The sequence below is a fragment of the Neopelma chrysocephalum genome, unplaced genomic scaffold, assembly GCF_003984885.1.
Source record: "Neopelma chrysocephalum unplaced genomic scaffold, ASM398488v2 Primary Assembly neopelma1_22, whole genome shotgun sequence".
NCBI classification, from domain to species: Eukaryota; Metazoa; Chordata; class Aves; order Passeriformes; family Pipridae; genus Neopelma; species Neopelma chrysocephalum.
Genome location: NW_020897689.1, coordinates 23845095 through 23870942, shown reverse-complemented (window position 1 = coordinate 23870942; position 25848 = coordinate 23845095). Strand labels below are relative to the sequence as shown.

The 25848-nt window shown below is 39.7% G+C and overlaps 1 protein-coding gene across 1 annotated transcript in view; it reads left to right on the top strand.

Annotated features, from left to right (window-relative positions):
* The first annotated feature begins 5086 nt into the window (after positions 1–5086).
* TTC39C (tetratricopeptide repeat domain 39C) overlaps positions 5087–25848 on the top strand; it is a 35868-nt gene continuing 15106 nt past the window's right edge. Inside the window, exons 1-6 of the mRNA XM_027675105.1 lie at positions 5087–5356; positions 15555–15603; positions 17084–17212; positions 18184–18298; positions 21696–22050; positions 23354–23522. Of these exons, the coding sequence (XP_027530906.1) occupies positions 5211–5356; positions 15555–15603; positions 17084–17212; positions 18184–18298; positions 21696–22050; positions 23354–23522 (963 nt within the window). The 5' untranslated portion in view covers positions 5087–5210. The remainder of the gene's footprint in view (positions 5357–15554; positions 15604–17083; positions 17213–18183; positions 18299–21695; positions 22051–23353; positions 23523–25848) is intronic.

Below are 25848 nucleotides of genomic sequence, written 5' to 3'. Positions count from 1 at the left end.
ATTTTCAGTATCCTTGGAATACTTTGGATGAAGAGGCTTATTGAGCCTGTTCTGTTTTACCAGGATATGTATACATACCCCTTGTCTATTGACAGAACAGGCAAGTCATTTCAATAGTCTCTTCATGTGTGTGTCCTCAGGCAGGGTTTAGCCCATTATAATGACAATGCATATTAATCGGAAAATGTGGAGAGCCAGCTCTGAAGATTAGCTTGGCTTTGTAGTCTTGCTTAGTTGCTGTGCTCTATGGAAAATGCATGATGATAAGCGATGTAGAGCTCACCGCTCATAAATATTTAAGTGACAAGACACAATAGACAGGCACCTTCATTGTTGCAAAATCAGAGAGATAGTGTGAGGCACAAAGCATAAGTGACTTTAGCTACTTAAAAAGTACATTTCCTTAGAAATGTACTTGAGAACTTAATTTTTGTCTTACCAAATACTATATATTCAAAAAGGGAAGATACTCCCATTTATATATGCAGTAGCCATTACTGGAAGTCATAGACACAGATGATCCCTCTGATGGTTTGGAAAAGATGGCTGTACCCTGGATTGTAACACCCTTTCATAACCAACAATGGGACTGCATCTGATATTGAACTAGAATGGCAAATCCTGAAAAAGGAATTCAAAATCACAGGAGCAGATTCTGCAGGTTTGTGTATGATTTTAGTTAGTATTTCCAACATGTTATATATATACACGGTCACTCTTTTTGCAACACAGAGGAAAAAGGTTAATTCCATTTTGAAGGATTTTAATTCTCTCTATTAAAAAGATCAGTGATTCTAACTTAATTTCTGATGATCAAATATTCTAAATCCACTGCTGAAATTTCATCTGCATCTTAAAAAGTGTGAATTGTACCAGGCTTACTGAGGTGCTCAAGGACAGATGTAGAGTATGGGAACAAGAGAGGTAAAAAGAAACCGAGCAAAATCAGATGTAGGGCACTCTGAGAGAGAAGCAAGGGGTTAGCTTGCCACATCCAGACACAGTGGAGAAGGGCTCTGAGACAAGTGGGACCTAATTTACTGAGTATGAAAATGATATTAAAGAAAATATGAATATAGGCCTGCTCTTGATTTTAACTCTTTTCTCTCTGATGCTTTAGATAAATCATTAAGCTTTTTTCTAATAATTTATTTCCTGCTTCTTCAACTTCTGCTGTTCTCTGTAGTTCATGAGTAGGGCTTAAATTCCAATTAGACTTACAGATGAAAAACACCAATGAAAAACTACTTTTTACTCAGGGACCAGCATGTGAAGATGATGACTTGCAGGACTTCTCCCTGTCAGAAGCAAAAAGACAGGGCAGAAACTTGGAAAGCTTGTCAAACGGAAGAGCAATTGAATAGTCAAAGGTACAGGCTATCTTGAACTACGACAGCAGTGTCCTGCAAAGGGGCTGTAAAACCACCACAATTCTGTATCTCTTACAGGATGTGAGTATGGCAGCCACTTTACCTTTTATCTAACAACTTTTGGAAAACCAGAGCAAAGGTCTTGGGAATTTTAGGCCAGTTAATTTATTAAAAGTACAATTCTTGTTCAGCATCAATAACTTTATCATCCTGGAGTAATTACAAAGCAGTTGCCTCAACCTGTTTTCATAAGAGAGAGGTAATAGGTCACAGCATCACAGGTTATTCAATACTGCACTGCAGCAAGCTGTGAGGCAAGGGGAAAGCAAGCCATTGACTGGCCCCTCTGCTGAAATTGTTGACTGAAGAGTGCCTATCGCGCTAATGATAGTATGTTACCAGGAATTTAAAAAAATACCTAACCAAAAAACCCCAGGAAAGATGTTTAGAGGGTAGGTAGGCTGGTAAGTAAATATGAGCTTCGATTAACATGTACAACTCATCCATGTAGTCCTGTTCACTGTGGTTTCTACACTCCCCTGGCCATTTTTAGCAGGCTGAATCAGCGGTGCCACATCCTCTGTGTGAATCAAACTAACTGTAACCCATCACAAGACCTCATCTGCCATTACAGGGCAGGCAGGGAGACTTACATCCCTGCTGATTTCCAATCCAATTCTGCAGGAAAATGAGGTTGCAGTGCAGATCACAACAACGTGGGCACTATAAAACTGCTGCTGAAGTCAAACTACAGATGTCATATTGCTTCATTTATGGTGTTCAAATGTGTTACTTCTCTACTGAGCAGTTGAAGTGCAGTTTCATTCTGCCAATTTTCTTTCGTACACTTATAGCTGTTTCTGTAAAGTTGATTCAGCTACTTAAATCTCGAGTTTCAAAATTAATAGCTAGCTATCGGATACTTACAGAAGCATTTGTTACAGGAAACAAATTATCGGTGCCAGCCCTGAGCAAGGTCTGGAGCAACTGGATGCTAGAAAGAAGATCTCAAAAGAATTCTAGCTCCTTGTGCATGGGGCCAAAACCTGCAGGGAGCACGTAGCCCTGCTACATTATTATTCAAACACAGGGAACAGGAAATAGGAGTCTAGCTTTGGAGAAATGGAGTAGGTGTTTCACAAAGGACTTGGCTCTCTGCTCCTCAGAAATAGTACTTGGAGGTAGAAGTTAGCCGTCTCTATAACAAGTTTTCAGGGAATCCATAAGAAGATTCATTCCCTCTTGATCAAATTGATTACATATGACTAAGCGAAAGGATATAATAAACTGCTCCACCATGAACCCCTGCCCAAAGAATCGTGCTTGGTAAATAACCTCACATTAGTAATTGTTTTAATCTGGAATGCAGTGTCTTGTGCACACGTGAAACAGAGAACAAAGGTGGTAAAACTGCAACCTGCAATTTCCTTTTAGTGAGGCTGCTTGCATTTCTGGAGTCCAAATTTCACAAATAACCTGTAAACACATTGGAGAACACACTGTTCCCCAGTCATGCTGTGCTGACTTCCCTGAAGTCCTTAAGGATTTCCAGGCTGTGTAGATCATGCTGTTTTGGAGATGTTCATTGTAAGAAAACACATGTCCTCTTCAAACACCGCTGAGTGTCCAGCCCTGCTCAGTAAGACAGAGGGGCTGGCACCAGCCTAAGGGCCCGATTCACACCTGATAGATTTCAGAAGCCTTCCGGTATCAGGAAATCCTCACTTTCAAAATCCTCACTCTGTCTCAAGAGGTTTTTGGTACAGAGTATTTCCCGAGGCAGTCGTAGCAATTCCCACAAGGCATGTACAGAAATACTGCTACTCGATTCACAGATATTTTGCTTTAAAGGGAAGAGGGGCTGCCACTAAAAGTAGTGTCTGGTCCCATTCTTTTGTATGCTAGCAAGGGAGGGGGAGGCGGTCTGATACTTAAATTTTTCACCAGAGCAGCTGTAGCACTATCCTAGCTGTCAGGAAGCAAGACCAGGTTGTTGGTAATAGCCTTTGTATTCACCTAAATTTAAGCACAGCAAAGAAAGTCTCTTCCTGTAAAGAAGGATAAAAATAATATGGGTGTAATTTCAGCATGTAGGTAATTGGCCATTTTGGTTTGGAATGGGTACATTTATGCAAGTATACTTTCTCATCTGTCCTGCGCTTAGAAACACCTGCCAGAGTAGCTTGTATCTGACCCAAACTTGCAAAATACTGATTTTTCCTGCCTGTGTCACAGATAAGTTAAGTTCACTTTGATAATCATGGAGTGTGGTATCAAGAGATAAGAGAGTAAATTTCTAGAAACCTTAGTTTCCCAGACTTGCACTGGGGAGGTCACAAAGTCACAAAAGAGGAACTTCAGTCTTTGTGCTAGTGACCTTGGTCACCAACTGAAATCACTGAAAAAAATAATAGTAATAAAAAAATCACTTATCTTGGAAGGGAAAGCTGCATTATCAGAGGAGGACTTTGGACTTTGGACTACTTCACACCCAAGGCCCTGCTGCGGCACTGGCTGCTGCATCCCAGCCACGAAAACTGAAAAACCCCAGTGGGTCTTGTGAGAAGCCTTAGGGCTGTGGAAAGTCTGCCTGGGGGAGGGCAGTCAAGCAGCAGTTACCTGCACCCATACAGTGCCCACCAGCACGGTGAGGAGAGGTGTGAGGGTGAGGAGGGAAGGTGGCACATGGAAGAGGAGGGAAAAACCCACCAGCTCCACCCCCAAGCTGGGCATCAGCTGCCCATCTCTCTCCCACTGGTGCTTGCTGTGCTGTCCCTAAAGCCGGGGGTACAGAGTCCATGGACAGAGTCAGCAGTGCCCTGGTAGCCCGGAGGGACATGCCTGGGGGGCATGAGGCAAAGCTGCACCAGCTAGTCAAAAGAGGTGATTGTCTCACTCTTCTCTGCACTTGTGTGGCCTCACCTGGAATACTGTGTGCAGTACTGGGCACCAGAATGTAAGAAAGATACAAACCTATTAGAGAGCATCCAAAGGAGGGTAATGAAGATGCTGAAGGGCCAAGAGGGGAAGCCATATGAGGAGCAGCTGAGGTTACTTGGCCTGTTCAGCCTGGAGGAGACAGAGGAGAGACCTTATTGCAGTCTACAACTTCCTTGTGAGGGGAAGAGAAGGGGGAGGCACTGATCTGTTCTCTGTGGTGACCAGCGACAGGACTCGAGGGAATAGCCTGAAGTTGTGTCAGGGGAGATTCAGACTGGATGGGATAAGGTTCTTCACCGAGAGAGTGGTTGGGCACTGGAACAAGCTCCCCAGGGAACTGGTCAGAGCATCAAGTCTGGCAGAGTTCAAGAAACCTTTGGACAGTGCTCTCAGGCACATGGTGTGACTCTTGGGGATGGTCCTGTGCAGGGCCAATAGTTGGACTCGATGGTCCTTGCGGGTCCTTCCAACTCAGGGTATTCCGTTACTGTTACGCTGCGAAGGACGGCGGAGGGCTCTGCGGGGACGGGCCGCACCGACCCCGCCGCGGGAGGCACCGCCCCGCGGCCGCTGCTCCCCGGACCCCTCACTCGGCGCGGCCCCGCGCCTGCGCGACCCGCGCGGCGGCGCGTGCGCACTGTGTCGCGGGGCGAGCGCCGCCGCTCAGGAGGGTTTGCGGGCGCGGGGCGGCTGCGGCGCGCGCGGGCGGCGGCACCTCCCGGCTCGCGCCTCCGCCGACACCAGGCGCTCCCGCCTCCTCCCGCAGCGCGCGCCCAGGCAGCGCAAAGCCGCCCGGGAAGGGGCAGGCGGGCAGGTGGGGAGGTAGATAGATAGATAGATAGATAGATAGATTAGATTGATAGAGGAGAGCCGACTGGGTCCCGCTGCCTCCTGACCGTCATGGCCGGCTCGGAGCAGCCGCCGCCGCCGCGGGAGGACGGGGAGACGCCGCTGCCCATCGAGGACGCGGAGCTGGCGCTGGCCGGCATCAACATGCTGCTGAACAACGGCTTCCGCGAGTCCGACCAGCTCTTCAAGAAATACAGGTCAGCCCCGGCCTCCCTTCTGCCCGCCGCTCCCCGGCCCCTTCCCCGGCGCGGCCCTCCCCTCTCCCGGCGCGCAGGGTCCCCCGCCGCGGGCAGCCTCGCCCTGCCCGGCCCCGCGGAGCGGAGACGTCGGTGCCGCCGGTCCCTGGCTCGGTCAGCGCTCTCGGGGGGAAAGGGCACGCGTGATGCATAGAATCACAGAATGGGTCGGGTCGGAAGGGACCACAGTGGGGTCCTCTGGTCTAACATCCCTGCTCAGGCAGGGTCATCCTAGAGCAGATGGCACAGGATTGCGTACAGACGGTTCTTGAGCATCTGTAGTGCGGGAGACTTCATAACCTCTCTGGGCAATCTGTTCCAGTGTGCGGTCACTCACACAATAAAGTTCCTCTTATTCACGTGGATGTTCCTGTGCATCAGTTTCTGTCCATTGCCTCTTTGCCTTTTGCTTGGCACCACCGAGAAGAGCCTGGCACCATCCTCTTGGCACCCCGCCTTTATTTATACACATTATTGAGTCCCCTCTCACTCACCTCTTCTCAAGGCTGAACAAACCCAACTCCCCCACGCTTTCCTTGTAAGAGGGATGCTCCAGTTCCCCAGTCATCCTCGTTGCCCTCTGCTGGACCCACTCCAGGAGCTCCATGTCTCTCTTGCACTGAGGAACCCAGAATTGGACACAGCATTCCAGATGTGGCCTCACAAGGTCTGAGTAGAGGGGTAGGATCAGCTCGCTCAACCTGCTGGCAGTGCTCTTCCTAATGCACCCCAGGATACCATTGGCCTTCTTGGCCACAAGGGCACACTGCTGGCTCGGGGGATCCGCCCCCGAGGTCCTGGCTGAGGGGCTGCAGGTCCGCATTGTGGGGGTGGTGTTCGGTGTGTGCGGTGGGGGGTGTCTGGAGGGGTGGGGAATGGCCGGGCAGGGGTCCCACGGTAGCACTGGCTGTGTTTGTCTGTCGTGTCTGTGTAAGCACGCATGTGTGCCTAGAGACGTGTCCTGGATGTGTTTTGCTCTGGTGCTTGTATTTGATCTGATGCGGTTTTTGGCCCACAAAACAGCAATGGAAGGTCCCTTAGTGCTTCTGTGATTATCTTCAGGCTGTAAGATTATGTTCATAATCTACATACATCATGTCTAGGTTTCTGTGTTAAGTAGGCATCCGGTAGGAACAGCATTAGCGCAGCTGTGTAAGTCACTCTTAAAGAAAAGATTGCCCCTACCTGTCCTGGCTTTTTTTAGTGAGGACTAATGTTTTCCACCCGAGCTTGAGCTGCTGTAATTGCACATGCATTCTAAATAATTAATATGCACTATATTGCTGTTGTCTGTGTGATTAAATAAGACTTCAGTTGACTTAAAATAGAACTTCATAGTGATGGTGTACTTATGTACTTAAATCTTGTTTACAAAAAGGATGATTGGAAGTAGAGTGTGGGGAGTAGGACAAATTAAGAACGTTCCCCTTAATAATAATAATGGAATTACAACTTTATTGTGTACCTGCAACGGTCTAATATTAAATACCTCATTCAGTCTTTAGTATATGTTGTTAAGTGACATGCACAGTACTGTTATGTAGAACTAACTGGAATGTTGGAGGTGGTAAGGTCGGTCCAATTCTGCATTCCTCACATGCATAAGCTCCAAGATCATCAAGTCCAACTGTTGACCCAACACTGCCAAGACCACCAGTAAACTATGTGCCTAAGCATTACATTTCTGTCATGTGAAGTTGCACCCTAGGGGTTACTTATTTCTTGCATATTTCTTTGTGTTGGAGTCATCAACTGTTCAATTGCTTGTTTTTGTGTTGTGTAGTTTTTTAAGGTGCCGGTTAAGGAACACTCAGTGGTGTTTCATCTCCTCCGCTTTTGGTTGTGTTGTGCCATTGCTTTCTCTCAGTAGTGTGAATCTGGAAGTAGTCTAGGAATTCTAAATATGTGATGCTTCTTACATTGTAAAGTAGTGCTAGGGAGTAAAATTGTTAAGATTCCTGTTCTCAAAATGTGGTTTAATCCTCCCTTGAAAGAGTGAATAATGATCTCTTCTGCAAACTATTCTCTTGTTTATCTAGGAAGTTTATTACTAAAGATATCTTAAATGCAGAAACTTGGCAATCTTTTTTTCCAGGTGCAGGCTTTTCTTTTTTTGATTTTCTCAAGAAGTGCCTCTGAGTTCAGTGTACTTTTTGATCCTGGCCTTTAAACATCACCGGCAAGGAGGAAATAGGAATTCCTTCATAAGATGAATGGTTTGTGGATCATAAGTTGATAATTGCTGTCTTAGAGCTGGAGATTTTCATAGTCATTTAAAAACTTTGTCCCAAAATTTATAGCATGGTTCCTCTTGCTGTGGACTAATAGACCTTTATTGAATTGCATGTTAACTGTATGTTGAAAATGTATTTGACATAGGAGAGAAGATACAGCAAAGTATGCTCAACTTCCTGTAAATTTGAATTTTGGAGGCATGTACATTTTTCCCCAACAGTTTTGGGTTCTGTACTTGTCTTGAACGTGTTCTTCCTGAAAGGACTTAAGTAATGCTATTACATATTTTTTTGCATGCAGTCTTAATAAGTATGTTTTTGTTGGTGTGTGCTTGGAATTATGAAATAGAACCCATCCTAAATGGAGCTGGTAAGCCAAATGAGCAGCTCTTGGGAGCTCTCCATAATTTAATATAGATGTTCATAATTTGTGGCACTAGAGCTCCAAGATGTCTGATGGAATGCAGCTTTTTTAACTTGATAGTTGTCTGCATTTCAAGTGACCTTTCTTATAGGAAGTGTGAATTCTAAACTACTGCTTATGCAGGTAGTTTAGCTCCGTTCCAGAAGCTTAACAGTTATCAGATGAAACGCAGAAGTGAAGGGAGAAAAGGAGGTCTTTTTCTTTTGAAAACTGTTTAAGAACCTACAAAACTATTTGGAAACTCAATTATTCAGCCAAGCTTCAGTTTCAGTAGCCACATCATTTAAACTACTTAAAACTATTTCTTAGAAATGACTGGTTTTGCTTTTACTTTTTATTACTTTAGTTTTTACTTAATTTGCCACTTAAAGATCTTGTGAAAAATTAGGTCAAATCAATGCTTCTGTCTGTGGGACAGGTGGGATCTGTTTTTCTTTCCTATTCTGCATTTTTGTATCTTCCAGAAAGCTGACTGCTGAGCCTAGAATCGGTCATGTTTAAAACTGATCATAATGCAGTCCCAGAGGAAACCAGGGTAGGAATTGCAACTCTGTTTCATATGTATAACCACATAAATAAAACCTTGCCTTTGAAGAGGGTTGGTACTTTGAATGGGCAGTAGAACCATTGTTTCTGTGTTGGGCATGGGAGAGCAGTATTTTGTCTCTTGGTGTTTAGAGGTTATATATTTCTATATAGAATCTGAAGAAGTCAGATGAATATGTCAGTTGTGTGTCAGATACAACATGTAGTTGGAACTGCATTGACTATCACACTAAAGCAGTTAATGTTTTGTTTGGTGTAGTGTGTGACTTGTTTTTTTCTAAATTATGCTTCAAGGAAGATATCAGGGTCTTGAAAAATCATCTGCAGGTAGCATCAGAAACTGCATGTGCTTTTTCATGAATTTTATTTTTTAAGAAGTCCAGATCCTCCATCTATCACTGGTAATAACATTCTGAACATAAATCAAATACCAGTGGGTGTTATATTTTCATAAAGCTGCAGCAGACAGCACCATTGTCTTTAATGCTTGTAGCTGTGTCAGGTCCCCATAGTGCAAACTCGTATTTGAAACTGTCAGATATCAATCTTTCTATTCAGCTTGAACAATGCTGAGACCATCATAGTTCTCATTGATTTAGACTTTGAGTACCTGTGGAAGCTACAAGAGATGTGGAGGTTAACCAGGGACATAGGCATTAGAGATGGAGCCCTCAGTCAGCCCGTGGGATGGTATTGTTTTGGTGAACCATTTCTTGCTGACATTGGCAAGAAAGCTGGAACTGGAATGTTCTTTTTCCCCTTGTAGTTTCTTGGATTCCTAAACATTTAGGAAGGAAAGAAACTGTCAAAAGACCTTTTTTTTTTTTTTCTGATTCTTTACTTCCTAAAAGCATTTGCAATTCAAAAATTATTTAAAAACTTCCTCCAGCTAAGAGGAGAGAAAGGAGTGTCGAATAAAATCAGGAGTTTTAGCTAAATGTTGATTCACATCCTAAATTGTAGAATCATGGAATATCCTGAGTTGGAAGGGGCCCATGGAATGATCAAGTTCAAGTCCTGGCCCTTCACAGGACTACTCCATGAATCACACCATGTACCTGAGAGCGCTGTCCGGACGCTTCTTGAACTCTGTCAAGCTTGGTGCTCTGACCAGTTCCCCGGGGAGCCTGTTCCAGTGCCCAAACACTCTCTGGATGAAAAACCTTTTCCTAATATCCAGCCTGAATCTCCCCTGACACAATTTCAGGCCATTCTCTGGGGTCCTGTCACTGGTCACCAAAGAGAAGAGATCAGTGCCTGTCCCTCCTCTTCCCCTCATGAGGAAGTTATGACTGCAGTGAGGTCTCTTCTCCAGGCTGAACAGACCAAGTGACCTCAGCCTCTCCTCATATGGCTTCCCCTCTTGGCCCTTCACCATCTTCATTGCCTTCCTTTGGATGCTCTCTAATAGCTTAATATCCTTCTTATGTTGCACTGCCCAAAACTGCACACAGGACTTGTGGTGAGATCGACTAGCACAGACTAGGCAATCACATCCTTTGACCAGATGGCAACTCTCTGCCTGATGCACCCCAGGACATGGTTGGCCCTCCTGGGTGCCAGGGCATAAATCACAAGATCAGGAATGTTATCTCACAAGAAATCCAACAGTCTTCTGTCTCCTACCAGGGAAATGTTTGATTCTGCATGAATGACTCTTACATCTGAGAAGGCTTGATCAAGTTTTCAACTTCTGTCTGAATGGAAAGACAAATCGTACAAGATGATAAGTAAAATGTATATAATGAGGTCATTTCCAAGGAAGAAAATGAAGATGATATAGAGGAAATGTGATTCTAAGACAAAGTGTGTAAAGATTTAAAGAATGGGGCCAATATAGAAAAGCATGCTGTACAGCCTCTTAGGGTAAAGCAGAACATAGAGTAGAATCGTAAGCTGGAGCAAATGAGAAAAAAGCTCAGTATGATTACCTAAAAAAAAATGACATTAAAGTTGACATGCTACATTATATATATTAACAGACACACAAGCTTCAGCAATGGACCAGAAATTCCCTTGTGGATAGTTGTTTGGACCTCACATTACCAATTTAAAATGCTGACTCTGGCTCAAAATACTTTTGACCCAAATACAAGTTGAGACAAGGTGACATTAAGCCAGCATTGATCAGTAGGTAGATTATAGCCCATGTATGGGCTGTCTAATCGCTATTAAAATTCTTGCTTATGTAGCTCAGCAAAGGAACCTTAAGTGCAAGAATTAAGTGATTTAGTAGATGCTTCAGTAGCTTCTCTAAAGATAAGGACAGCAGAGCGGGAACTGACGTCAGTTGGTTGGGAGAAGGATGATAGCATCTGGATTGGCAGCGTGAGAATAAATCATGAGTGCCCTGGTAGCAGCCCTGTGTGCTTTCGTTTATTGCAGCTATAAGCAGAGGAGCAGCTGCTAGATGGATGTATAGAAAGGAGAGTTATTTACAAGGGAAGTGATCTTTAGTAGTGGTATTCTAAATGTGTAATAAATGCATATCTCGGCATTTCATAGCTCACGGCTAGGCAGAGTATGTTATAGCAATAGCGATGCATAAAAACCAGCACCAATCTTCCAGTTATGTGGATAGATTAAAAATATTTTAAGTGTTCTGCAGTTTAAATCTTCCAAGACCTGAGTGCATGGAGATAATCACATTGAGTGTGATGCTTACTTTTGTGGTCTTCATGACAGAGACAGGTGATGTCGCCAAAAGAAGTGGTGGAAAGAGTAGAGGGAGGTTGCCCCATATGGGGCAGTATCTGGCAGGTAGTAGTCCAAGGGAAGATGGGAGAAAGCTAAACTAAAATCTGAATTTATTACTCAGAAGTTAGAAGTCAGGTTTGGTGGAGATGGCAGAAGAGGTATGATAGTAAGCAGATCTTATTTTAACACTGAAGAAATTAACTCTGTGAAAAGATACAAATACTGTAAAGACTTTTCACCCACTCTTTGATCTACTATTTCTAGTAAAATATTAAGTTAGAGCAAAGCAATCCCCTCTTAATTTGCAGAAGGACAAAATAAGTCAGGTAAAAACTGGATGGAACAGGGCTACAGAATTATTTCTATATTTCTGAATTTCTGTTTTGGTTGTGTATTTGTAGTGAAAACAGAAGTTAATTTAACAAAACAAATTTGAGCTGATGATGAAATGTAAACTAAACCAAGATCTGACATACGCAGTTCTCAATGTGTCTTAATACCGTAATGCTTCTGTGAACTTAAATTACCTTGGGTATTTCATATACCAGTATTGGATGAGATGTATACTTATGTAGATCTGTCATGTTTGTAGTCTCACAAATAATTTTTAGAACAAATTTTAGAATAATCTGTGATGGAATAATGGCCAAAGGATTTCTGTGTTGTTGCAGTAAATTCCTTACCTTTATATTTACACATATTTCTTCTTGTTTTAAAGTATTTAGTTGCTGCTTCTGTATTTATCTGAGAACTTACATGCCATTATGCTTTACTCTCCCACTTTGAAGGAAAATAGTTTGTTGCAACTTGAGTGTCACCATTAGTATGATGACTGGAATTCTTAGTGGACTGTGGTTAAAGTAGCAATGCCTAGAAAAGCAGAGAGGAAATGTTGGCAGGTTAATTACATTACTCTAAATTTAAACTTGAGCTAGGCTCAAGTAGCTTTAGAAAGTAGCTTTAGAAGCTGATGTATTTGGAAGGGAAATACTGTCTTGGAAATTGCTGTAGAAAAAAAGAAAATACTGAGGAGTAACCGAGATGTTTGTTTGTTTTTATGTGCTTCAGTTCTAATTTATTTTTTATGGTAAAATTGGGCTGTATTATCTCAGCATTATTAAGCCAAGGCTTAAAACTCCTGAATGTTATCATCATGTGTGAAAATGGGGCATGGCAAACACCTTTCTTCTGAAATTGAATTGCTTTCTTAAAGATATGCCATGATATGAATCAAATTAGTCAGGGTTTACTGGGAGAAGCAATGTCTCATGTAACGCTGATTTATATACCTGGAAGAAAGTTCTACTTCAGTGTTCTGAAGTTTTTGACTTAAGCGTAGTTACATGTACCAGTTGTATTGATATGTAGAACCTTTTACTGTGGTATCTTTTAGTAATAGTATTAGTAGCACAATTTCTTACAATAAAGATATTTTTGAGTCCTAGTTTCCTAGCTGAGGGGCAAATGGTGTTTTACAAAATATGTCTGGAGACTGGTTCTTTTTTTTCTTTGAGCTAATTAAAAGTCTTGAGATTTTTCTTTACTTAATGGAGGCTATTGCTTTCAAAGCCATGAGGACAACTTGGGTAGTGCAGTGTCCCAGTGTTAATTTGTATTCAGTTCCATAACTCCTGCCAACATTGATATGGCCATTGGTTTGCTACTAGTATTTTCCCAAGCGCTGCCTCATTTTTTTGTATCTTAACTTTTTGGTATCTGTCAAAAAAGATGTAAAATCATGTCTGAAGTTGAAGGTCACTTATAAGGAGCTTGAGCCAAGGGTTATTTTTGTAGAATTATATTTTTCTCAGAAATTTATTGTCATCATTAGTCAAGCCTTAGTTTTTACTGGGACAGTACTGTGCCATTGCAAACTTTTTTCCTAGCTCTCAAGGAAAAGATAGCCCTAAGTTGTTGAAGAATTTATAATTCAACATAATATTCACGAAGACTGAGCACAGAACATGGTTGTTGTTTAAAATGAATTTTAAACACTGAAATTAACCTTACTAAATGATCTTCCATAAGGCTGCAGTTATAGTGACTATAGCGACTACTTAGGAATATGGCAGAAGTGTTCTTATTTTGTTTAGTGATGTCACAAAGCCTGTGTGAGGAACTCCTGCAGTGAAGTTTTCGTGTTTTGGTTGCCAAACTCCATGGTCTCAACAGAAGCATCTCCCAGACATCGTATAATATTATGCATCGTGTTTTTTTGCTTCAGGGTCCTTTTGTGCTACAGCCCATATGTGCTGTAATGGCAATGCTTTTTATAGATTGAGTGACTGAAAGTTAAAAAGAACTGATCTGCGACATTTATCTCCTGTATTAAAGCTACTGATAATTTCAGAATAGAGTGATGTGGCTCTTGATTTTTTCACTGTTTTGCCTTTGATTGTGGGGGATAGAATTGGAAACAAAGTGAGTGTCAAGAGTGCAAGTGTGGAAGCAGTGTTGAAAGATCAGTTGAAAAGATAAATATGTATTTGGGGAAAAAACTCAGTTGTACTCAGACAAATATACATTAAAATACTTGGGAAATTTTCGCTGCTTGCAGTAAGGGCTTCAGTATATTTTCTAGTCTGTAAAGACCAGTTGACTCTCAGCTGTAACTAGCTGCTTCATTTTTTAACATTACTTTAACATTTTTTAACTCCCCAGAACTGCTTTCTCTCTGTGTGTGTTGGTCTGAGGAAACTCAAAAATGAAACAATTGGGTTATTTCTGAGCTTCCTTGAAAGTACGATGTAAATGCAACTTCATACTTAAGGACATATATGTAAAATTTTCTTGTCCTGATCTGTTTTGCAGTTTTAGATCAGTTGGGTGTTGATAATGCAGGAGGTGTGACCTTGAAATGTATGGTGAAGGTTGTGTTGAGTATGATCGTAAGACTGACTGCCGAATGGGTCCCACACACCTCATGCGTTGGGAAGGAGATTACGAGAGAGCCACATGCCCTCTGCAGCAGGAGTTCATGCTGGAAGTGCCAGCTGCAGCGAGTGTAATTTGTGTAGCTGATTGCTACTGCCCTGTGAAACACAGCTGCTGGTAGAGAACAGTCCAGGTACTGAACAGCAGAGACGTTTACTGGCGGCTGTTCTTTGTTGACGTGCCAACAAAGGGGGAAGTACCCAACCTATTTTCTTTTGAAAAATAATGAAAACATGTGACAGGTTATATCCAGAATTGAGCAATGTGTATCAAAAGGGAAGGTTTTTCTGCTTTGTTTATCTTCCCTGTTTTTCTTTCGTATTATTCTTGTTCATGTCCTTGCTTTTAAATATTTATGTTAAATCACAAGGTGAGAAAAGGGGGGTGGGGGTGTGTGAAACATTACTGACTGCTTCTTTTTTAAAAAAACAAACCAAACTCTTGTATTATATAATACAGGTTCACTACTGGAAATTTGTGTTTTAGTAATATACTTCTTTCTCCTTGTTTTTCAAATGGCTGTGCTATTTTAAAAATTCTGCTTTAATCTAATGCTTGCAGAATGAAGTTGGAAAAAAATTAAGTGCTGTACTGTAACTATATATATATATGTGTATATATATATATAGCATAAATGGTACTTCTTAAATCCTGGAAGTTTGTGTTTTCATATACCCTAGCAGCCCACCATTGAATGGTGTGGATCCGTGGTACCACTGAGATTCTGGCATTTTAATTTTTAATTTTTTCAAGTACCTTCTATGTGGCATTACTGTACTCTCATGCTCTGTGTGACTACAGTTGTACTGAAGCTTGAAACCTGTTCCATATATATTACCAAGGTTTTGGTTACCTGTGTTTTTTGATCTAGCTGTTGATTTCACCCTTTGGGAATAGCCCTGCAAAGAGAATAGGTGAAGCATCTTAAAACTATTTTACACAGTGTAGTAAGGTACGTATTCTGAAGTTGAATATATATAAAACCATAAGCCTTATAAGAACCTTGCATTTACAACAACTTTGTCATGTGGTAGATGCGGTTTTTTTAGATCTGGGTGGGTTAGCTTAAATTCGTAGAAGCAGGTGGAAATGGGAATCTCTTAATACAACTGACTGACGCTTGTCTGGTAGGACAAAACTGTAGTGATGGATCACAAGGGAAGAGTAGAACTGGCAGATTTTTAATTTTCTGTATCTCTTTGATATAAAAAACCCCACCAAGATTTATTTGCAAACATATAAATTAAACCCAAGAAATGCAATATTGATCTTTATGACAGGAAATATGTTCAAATATACTAACTATTTTCTGTTTTCTTTACAGAAACCATAGCCCATTAATGAGTTTTGGAGCCAGTTTTGTCAGCTTTTTGGTGAGTAGATGAGAGCACAGAGTATACATCTGTTTTGGTTCATGTTTGTACGTGCATGTGTATGTTCATAATGCTGGATACTCTAAATTTGGTTATTTTTATGAAACTAATTTTTTTCAAATTTTTAGATTAAATGTAGCTGGAGAACAAGGCATCACATCATGTAAAGCTTGTTTACTTGTGTGGTTTAAATAGAAAGTAAAGGTTCTGTGATTAAGCTTCTCAATGTATGAAATATTTATGTGTTCCATTAACAGAGGCATAATAAAACACTCTCTTAAGTGAGCAGTGAAGTTATTTAATTAATTAATTGAATTAAAACTCACAAATGCCTGTTTTTCTGATAACATTTGCTACTGAAGATTTCTCCATCCATACTGCCGCATGAAAGTTGTTAATTCAATCCATTGACTTTATTTCCTTTCTGGATATATGAGAACTGAGAATATTGATTGACTAAAAAGTCATAATGAGCAAGATAAGTCTGTTAAATGCTTGTAGAAATTAGAAATGATAATACCTTATATAAAACTGAGCAAGTGTATTAGAAAATGTTTAAATCTTATGTTTTAGACTGTCCTTATTCTGACTTTACTGTTTAATCCTGTGTCTCACGAGAAATTATCCGTGGTAATACTCTTTTTAAAGACAGAATTTGTTACAGTATATCAGAAATACATGATTTGTAAATGAAATAAATTTGAATTCTTTCTAGTATGCAATATGGAGAGATACACTGGTTAGGACACCTTCTGGGGCATATGCTTTCTTTTAAGTCACTGGAGGGGAGAAAGGAAAGAGAGAGAATGTCTCAGGCTTGCTTATCTGAATTGATGTGCTGAACCAGTGTAACATCAGAGTGCAGCATCAGAGGATCCTGAATGTATCTTGCTTAGCTGCTGTTCTAAATATAGCACCAGCACTTGGTGTGTCTGTGTCATTCAGAGCTTTTGTTTAATAAAGCTCCAAGAAAAGAACTTACTTGTTCTGAAATTCAGCAGTAGTTGGAGTCAGATGCGGTTTCTTTTTCTTCCTATGTAGGGACTGTGGTTATTATTTTGAAAAATGTAATAGCTGTTTCTTGTTACTGACTTTGGAGGCCTGTTATTTATATGAATTTATTACATAAAAGCAGTACCTGCACAGGTACAAATCATGCCTTACATAACAATAACTGAAAATGAATTTCTATAAATTCATCATGACAGTGCATTCAATTCGACTGCATATGAAGCTCTGAGATGGGGGCAAGGACTTACTGAGTTCTGAGTTAATTTGTCTTGAAATGTTGATAAAGTACTCAATTCTCTAGTTTGGTGTTTCTGTGTTAAAAATATTTGTACTTATGTGTGTATTTTACTACTTTTGTTTAAAGAAGTTTTATTCTCAAGTTTTTAGGAAAACTTTTATTATCCATACCTTCTGTAGAAATAAAACCATTTGTGCTTTCTATCATTCAAATGTGTTTGGTTTTTGGTAGAATGCCATGATGACATTTGAAGAAGAAAAAATGCAACTGGCGTGTGATGACTTAAAGGCTACAGAGAAACTTTGTGAAAGTGAAGAAGCTGGAGTTATAGAAACAATCAAGAATAAAATTAAAAAGAATGTAAGAACATAATTTCTAAAATATGGATTTGTCTACTGGATAAATATTTCTGAAAACTTCCTTTCTGTCCTCCTTGTATTTTGAATAAATTATTTTTGATATGTGAAGAGCAGTTGAGATTAATGATAAACTTGGAAATGAAGTGAAATATTTTGCTTGGATTTCCTAATTGTTGTAAAATACTCAGTCTCAGGTGATTCCTCTTCTAAAGCAGCAGGTTGTGTTTTGTTAGTAATTGTTTTTTAACATATCAAATTAGTGATCTCTTAAATTATCTCAGGAAGCTTGTAACCTGTCTAATTCAGGCTAACTTTAATTCATACATGCTCTAGTAACGTTCAAAAGTCATGACGTTGAGGCTGCAGAGTGCTGTGAGCCAGGAATATTCCTAGGGAATTTTCCTTCCTTTTTTAGATTTTTTATTCTAAATAATGAAGGAAGAATGAAGCATGAAGATTGAGGACCAGTAAAAGTAATAGTATAGAAATATGTAGTGAATGGCCTGTCTAGTGTGACATAGCAGAAAAAGAAGCCATTTCTCTTCAGTATTTAGTTTACTTGCTAAAAAGTATTGAACCTGACATACTTCACTCTCTGCTCTTAAGAGGCACTATGTTTTCCCTGCCAATTGTCATATACCTCTTCCTGTGCTTTTCCTATCTAACATCTTTTAATTCCATGTCTGATGCATTTAGTAATAATTAAATGAAATTTAAATATTTTCTGAATATTTGTAGAACCTTAGTTCTGCTAGTATATGTGTAAAATTTCTCTATCAAGTAGGATTTTGCTTGATGACCTGTCAAAGGAATTTTAGCATAGTTTTGCACTTCAAAATGCTGAATTAGTTTAGTAGCAATACTATCACTTGCAGTTAATTTTGCCTTTTTTGATTTCTCAGATTTAGAGAAGTATTGTCTATTATCTTTGTTAATACTTTGCTCTGCTCTGTCTTTTTATATTCCAAACAGGTTGATGGACGAAAATCCACTCTATCCATGATAGATCGTCTACAAAGACAAATAATTGTAGCAGACTGTCAAGTCTACTTGGCTGTGCTCTCCTTTGTAAAACAAGAGTTATCAGGTGTGCTGTATCTTTCATGTTTAGATATATTTTTGCATGATATCCTTTTAATAAAGCGTGATCATAAAGTCGCAGTATAAGGATAGCAATAAGGATGATTGTTTTTAAGAAGGAGCACAGTTCCAGTTGAAATATTCCAAGATGGGTACACTTGCAGAGGTATTGTTCTATCTTTGTGTAGGTAATAGTGTAGGATGAGATGGGTTGCTACAGATCATGCTTTTTGCTTTTTTTCGTACCAATAGTCGCATTCAACTGATTTTCCTTAGGCAGGTTGGAGTCCTTTGCGTGTTCTCCTAGAGGCGTTGGAGGAGTTGGTGTGAAGATGGGCAGCAAAGATGGGTAGCATCTGTGTGCTTGATGCAAGATAAAAGAGGCCATTAAGTCCAGGCCACTGACAAACTGCCAGTGAAAGCAATTTTAAATGAAGTGCGTTGAAGATGGAACTGCTGAATCAGTTCTTATTCTCTGGCCACCAGAGTGTGTCCTTGTATGCCAAAGAGGTTAATCCTGTCGTGTTGAATATAAACTCCTTCTCTGGACTGCAGAGCCATTTCTAATGTTTTCTTGCATTCCTGCATCTCTTCCATAATCTTAAAATATACTTTTATCCATGTGTTTGTAGAAAATGTGGTCAAGGTCGTATATAAAGTGTGAGCGCATTCTCAGGTTCTCACCAAATCAGTGAAGACCAAGCGATGGCAAACAGACTAGATTGCTGGTGAAAACTCTGCTGATCAGCTGAATCAGGGAAATAACATTCACATTATTTAAAATAACACCTAAGATTTTCAAACAAGGACGTAATGCTTTCTGTGATGTGCAAACTTGTTTTCTTCCAAGCTGTGGCATCAGGAATGTGTTTGGCTGTAGCTAGCAGAAATTCAGGGGATATTTCTGTCTGCTGTGTGTTTAGTGCTGCAGAAAGACTTCCTTGCTATTTTTGATGCAGTTCTGGGTTTTTGTTTGTGGTGGTTGTTTTTTTTCCCTCCCTCTTGAAGCTTTTTTTCTTTGGTTCAGTATGTATTCTGCAGCTGCATAATTTGGTTGGATGCTGTAATTGAGGGTGATGTCTGTTCTTTTCTCTCTTGTCTGCTGCTCAGAGAACTGAAGTGGGTAGCAGAGAGAGCGTTGCACAACATGCAGTACATTTGGGTTACTCTACTGAGTAAAAAAATATACCTGGAATCTTTAGTTAAAATTCCAAGCAGCTAAATGCTACTTACTGCCATTGCTGAACTGTTGGGTCCATTTTGGTTTTTAAAGTACATTATCTTTCTGTTTATGTATAAACATCTTCTGTTTTTGTCATATTTCTGTACAGAAACAGCAACCAGATTATTGAAATGACTGTAATTAAAAAAAAAAAAAGGCAGACAAATACTTCTGATCGGTGGATGGGTGAAAATTTTCTTGTTTGTCTTCATGGAACAGTTTGACAAGAAGCATATGATGACATGCAATCTGCTTTCTCGTATGCTTAACACATTTTCTTCTCCACCCTCATGGATGTATTAGAAATAGTTTGATCATAACGTTGGTAACACAGCAATTTACATTGGCTTCCCATGGCAATATTGAACTGCCTTTTCTTGATATTTTCCACTGCTGTCATGAGTCTGACTACTTTCATGCTGGGAAATCAGCATAGTGATTTGGATTGATTTAATTTTTATGTTAAAAAAGTTAGGAATTCATTGTTATAATTTGTTTGATTGTTTCATATTGGTATATCAATAGTATATAAATTATTTGGGGTAATGACAGCACGCTGATGGAAGTAAAGCCTAAAACTATACTTTTTTTCCACCTAACACATCCTTTCTATTTCATGCTCGCATTGAAACACAGTGGTTAGCTATTAGGAGAAACACTACTTAGGATAAGTAAAATGTGGGGATGTTATTATTGGTGTGCTGCATTGCTGTGCATAGTTGTCTGAGCATTCATCTTGTGGTGAACCACATAACTTAAAGTACTCTGTGCAGGCAGAAAATGACCTAATTGCTTAAAAATGAAGTAATGTTAGTCTTATAACGCAGCTGAATCAAGGCAGGGGTTTCCATTTTTATTATAATGCTTTAATATGGATCTCAAGATAGAGGATTAATTTCTTGTAATACCTCAAGTTCATGTTGACAGAACCCATCTGTCACAACTGAGAATACAAATGTTGCAGTCTTTCTCAGTACAGTTTTTTAAGACTATCAAACTAGCCTTATCCCTTCCTCATACAACAAGAATCCAAAAAGAGATAGCCTAGTCTGTGATGTTACTTTCTCTAGAAATGTTTTGGGTTTTTTTGTGATTGGAAGGATTTTTGTCAAAGGCATCAAAGGCTTGTAAGGACTTGTTTGGTATTAATAGCATTTTTCTTTTCTTTGACACACACCACCTGTTATGATCTAATTCTGGCATTAGTTATAACACTTATCTCTGCAAATTTGGTTATATTTGTTTAGAACACTGCTGCTGTAACCATGTTTTCATTTTATTTTATTTTTAGTTACTGTCTTTGTCACTGCAGTTCCTAACTCTTAGGACTCTATCACAGACATAATGCTGGTGTCTGCTTTTATGATTAATATATACAAGGATATTCTGTTTGTATCCTGTTTAACACTTGCCATTATCCAAGGATGTGCTTACAAGATGATTGCTGTGTAAATAGGCAAATCTTTATTTTTGATATCAGGCCTTTTTTTACCCTCCTATAAAAATCATAGTGAGACCAAGTATTCTGTCATTCTCAGCTGAGAATCCTCAAGACCAGATTTTTTAGGGAAATTCGAGTACTCATTGCATTTGAAATAGAGGAAGTTAGGCAACTGAGAAATACTTTAAAACCATAAAATTTCTGCATGCTTTTTTTTTTTTTCCATTTTTTTTTAATCATAAAGGCATTATATTCATGTGAGGGGCAGGGAAATGATGATGTTGAAAATCTTACTATCTAGCCCAAAGGAAAGGCTTTTCTTGGTATTTTGCTATCGACTGTCTTTTAACAGAATTTGGGCTTAAGGGAAGAGGTGTAGTCTCTTTTGAGTTTTGCTTTTCTCTGTTTGCCAGGCAGCTCTTTCATCTGTACTGCATAGTGGAGCAAAATCCAGTGTGAAGTTCTTTGATTTCTCTCTTTCTTTCTGACAGTTGTATTGCTGTGTAGCTGACTGGAAGTGCCTTTGTACTGCATGTTGTAAAGTCTGTGGTTGTGAGCACTTAAGTTTATAGTGCCCAGTATGCAAGACCTCTTTGAGAGAACAGTAGCTATTACAAAATCCTTTATACAAGAAGTTAATGCAAATGGAGAGAGCATCCTAGAGTTTGTGAAATAGCATTTACCACTTAAAACGGCTTCTGAAATGTGTCCTTGAAGTAGTTGTTTTCCTTTGATTTTTAGCTTACATAAAAGGTGGGTGGATACTCCGAAAAGCCTGGAAAATTTACAATAAGTGCTATACGGACATTAATACACTTCAGGAAATATATCAGAAGAAAACAACTCAGGAATCCTTGACTTCTGATGCTGCAAATGATAATCATATTGCTGCAGAAGGTGTAACGGAGGATTCGCTAAACAGACTGAAAGGTGCTGTTAGCTTTGGATATGGACTTTTTCATCTTTGCATATCCATGGTGCCCCCAAACCTGCTCAAAATCATCAACCTGCTGGGTTTTCCTGGAGACCGCCTACAGGGGCTTTCCTCACTGATGTATGCAAGTGAAAGTAAGGACATGAAGGCCCCTTTAGCTACGTGAGTAGCTATATTGAAATGCTTTGGTAGATAACTTAGTACTAAAAGTAAGTAACTGGAGAAAAGTCAAAACCAAAAGGTCATGTTGCTTTAAAGGAAACAACAGCAGGTAAAATAAACTCGTAGTTTGTTGTTTAACGTGCCATGGTTTAGTAAATTCATCACTTACTATCTCTGCTGTTAATTATTTGCATATATTTGGGGTTTGTGTCAATATTTTGCTGTATTCTTCAGTACCTGCAGTTCTCATGTCTATTTGCTTAAATGCCAGCAGAGTAAATAGAAGCTCCCATGAAGTCTGTGTAGATTTACCTGAATTACATTCTCTGCTATGGAGAGCATGCTATTTTGTCTGAGTCATTGATCTCATTTAGCTATTTTTCCTTACTATTAGCCCAAGATCTTTTCAATTTTTTAATTTTTTTTTTTAATTTATTTTAGTGTCTCAGTAAAATGAGATGTTCCTTATAGTATTTTTAAAGGAGTAATTTTTGTGTACTCTTTTTCCAAGACTTCGTACTGCATTCAGGTCTTTTTAAGAGGTAGACGTAATTTAAACTACCCTCATAAATTATTATTACATCATCTACAAATTAATCCTTTTATTACTGGATCTACTGTGGGTACTATAAGATGTCACTTTTGAAACATTGACAAGCAGGAGAAGAATTGGATTTCTGTTTGTTTTAAAAAGGTTAAGATTAAATGTTCCTGTTGATTCGTTCTTTCTCCTTTCTGGGGAAGAAAAATTATATTTTCTGGGAATGTTTCCTCCTTAAGATAGTCTTGGAAATCTTTGTGCTCTGCCCTTGTTTCCAGAAGCGATGTAGGTCATGTAGATGTCTGCCCTTCTGAAAACAGGATGTATTTCTTTTTGACATTGATTTCAAGTGTGTCTGCTGATGTGTGTTTAGGTTTGTTGTTGATTTTTTTGTTAGTTTTTGGGGTTTTTGGAGGATTTTTTTTTTCCTCTCTAATGAACAATTAGTTTTCATAGTTTTCCTGTGAGTTTTTCTTTTTTCAAAATTGACAGTGTTCTAAAGGCTCAACTGCTTTGATGCAATGAGCTGGGTTATTACCTTGCCTTTGGGTGACGTGCACTGAATTGTATGTTCAGGTGCAGTTTAGGAGTATGTTGATGTATGGTAGTAGTATTGTGTTTGTTTTAAAGCCAGATTGAATAATAAAAGATTCATGTCTATCTTTGTCTTTCAGAATAATTAAAAAATGTCTCTGTGTAGAACGTAATCCTTAAATTTCTGTTTACAAGCTGTAATCCTTTTTACTCTTACATTTCTTTTAGATTAGCTCTCTTGTGGTACCACACAGTTGTTCGCCCCTTTTTTGCTCTTGACGGCAGCGATAACAAGGCAGGATTGAAAGAGGCAAAAGAAATTCTTGCAAAAAAAGAATCTGCTTATCCAAATTCTTCTCTGTTCATGTTCTTCAAGGGAAGGATACAGCGATTAGAGGTATTGCGTGTTTTCATCCTTTAGACTGATTTCTCCTCCTCACCCTGTTATTTTACATTTTTCTGATGTCAATGAACTAAGCAAGCTTCAGCGAAGTGTGAGATACATGGAAAGATAATAAGAATGGATTAAATCCTTCCTAGTTTCAAGTTCAGATGCAAAACCAGCTCTTCCACTACATCTATCTGAATTAACATTTTGAAATTCTTTTTCAGCTACTTGATACATTTGTGGGCTGTGCTAAAAGGAAGTGCTTTTGGTCACTCAGTAGTTTCTTGAGCTATTTCAGTTTTGCTTGTGAAGCTAAAATGTTGAGTATTATCTGCTGAGTACATAGCATTTATCTTCCCCTTTTTGTTTTATGCATGGTTCATATACAGCTAATTCTCTGGAGTAATTTCCCTTAAATAACTGCTTTTGCTTTTGAGAGGTCAAACCAGGATGTTTTCTGTTGCTAAGGGTGAGCTCTGACCCAAGCCGAAATGTATTCACTAAGAATGTGTTTGTGAATGCTATTGCAAAGTGCTATTCAAACACTGCTGGAACCTTATGGGTTTTGGCTAAATTATTCTCTAAGAATCTCTGATAATAGAAGACAAGTACTTCAAACTACTCAACTCCTAGCTGCTACTTTTATCAGACCAGAATATTTTCTGAACGATTATATTAACCAGAAAACCTAACACAGAAGCACAAACCCAGAATGTTCGAACTGTTCATCTCAACGTCATAATTACAAGAGCTCATTGAGATATTAATATTGGTGGTCATTCTTTGCTGGGATTTGCAATTAAGTCTTTCAAATACGGCTAAATATTCTGAGAGAGGTAACAAGAGTAACGGAACAGAGGAGTAGGCTTCGGTGGACTATCAGATTTTGCAGGCATATTCTTGCATGGGATTTGAATGTTATTTTTCTTTTTTTGCTGTTGTTTTGAAGGCAGTGGTGCATTTTGGGAATTACATTGTCACAGGCAAGCTGTCAGTCCTGGGGAAGTATTGCTGTTTGTCTGAGTAGGAAAGATTTTGGTGGCTTTTGTTCAATTGTATGCATATTCCATTCTTATGGTAAAAATCAGATTTGTCAGGAATAGCTACACAGTGAAGGCAAGTGCAGTTAAAAATGCAAGTGCATTGATTACCAGGGTATGACTTGGTATTTTTAGTGTAATGAGAAATAAAACTCAACTGGTGCTTCTGACTTTCAGAGCAAGGTAGGGTGAAAGCCTAAACATAAGTTGCTAATAAACTGAATATATCTTTCTACGTGTAAAGAAGGAGAATATGTTTGGGATGAGTGTCGGTTTTGTGAAGTTGGTCCCTTTCTGGAGTATCAGTGTGTTTCAGAGGAGAGTTCTTTAAATGTAATCTTACAGTATTAGTGTATGAAATGATGCAGTATGTAGATACTGCAGTACTGATACTGAAGTTTAGGTCCAAGTGAAACTATTTGTGCCAGAGACAGCGTAGCCATGTTAATGAAGTTAGTTAGCTTAGGCACGCAGAATGCTGTGTAGCCATGACCCTTAGTCAGCAGAAAGCTTATTGGTTGCTAACAGGAATTAAAATGTCCCTTTGCTATTCATGTGTCTGTTTGCATGGGAGCTTTTCTATTCAGCAGCCTTTCTCCCCTCTCTCATCATTGCTTTGTTCCAAGTGGTGCTGTATCAGGGAGGTTTTGCTGTGTCTGAATGTTTTGGTTAAATGTCTAGGGCTGTTCTGTAGATTTTGTTAGGAATTTACATGCTTAATTTGCTTGAATGCTGTTGACATAATAGTAAAGGCAGGTATGTGACTGGTGGCAACGGCAAGGAGCTGTGCTGGATTTCTGCATGATACACTTGTGGTTACATATGTCTTGAATCTGTGCATTGGTCTTACATATTTCATATAAGTGCGGCCAAAGGGAGCAGGGAAGTGATTGTCCCCCTCCACTCAGCACTGGTGAGGCTGCACCTTGAGTCCTGTGTCTAGTTCTGGCCCCTCACTACAAGAAAAACATTGAGTTGCTGGAGAGTGTCCAGAGAAGGGCAACAAAGCTGGTGAAGGGTCTGGAGCTCAGTTCCTGTGAGGAGTGGCTGAGGGAGCTGGTGTTTTTTCACCTGGAGAAAAGGAAGCTCAGGGAGTATCTTATCACTGTCTACAAGTGCTGCCTGAAAGGAGGTTGTAGCCAGGTGGGAGTCAGCCACTTCTCCCAGGCAAAAAGTGACAGGATGAGAGGACACAGCCTCAAGTTGTGCCAAGGGAGGTTAAGGTTGGACATCAGAAAGAATTTTTTCACAGGAGGGGTTGTTAAGCATCGGGACAAACTGCTCAGGGAGGTGGT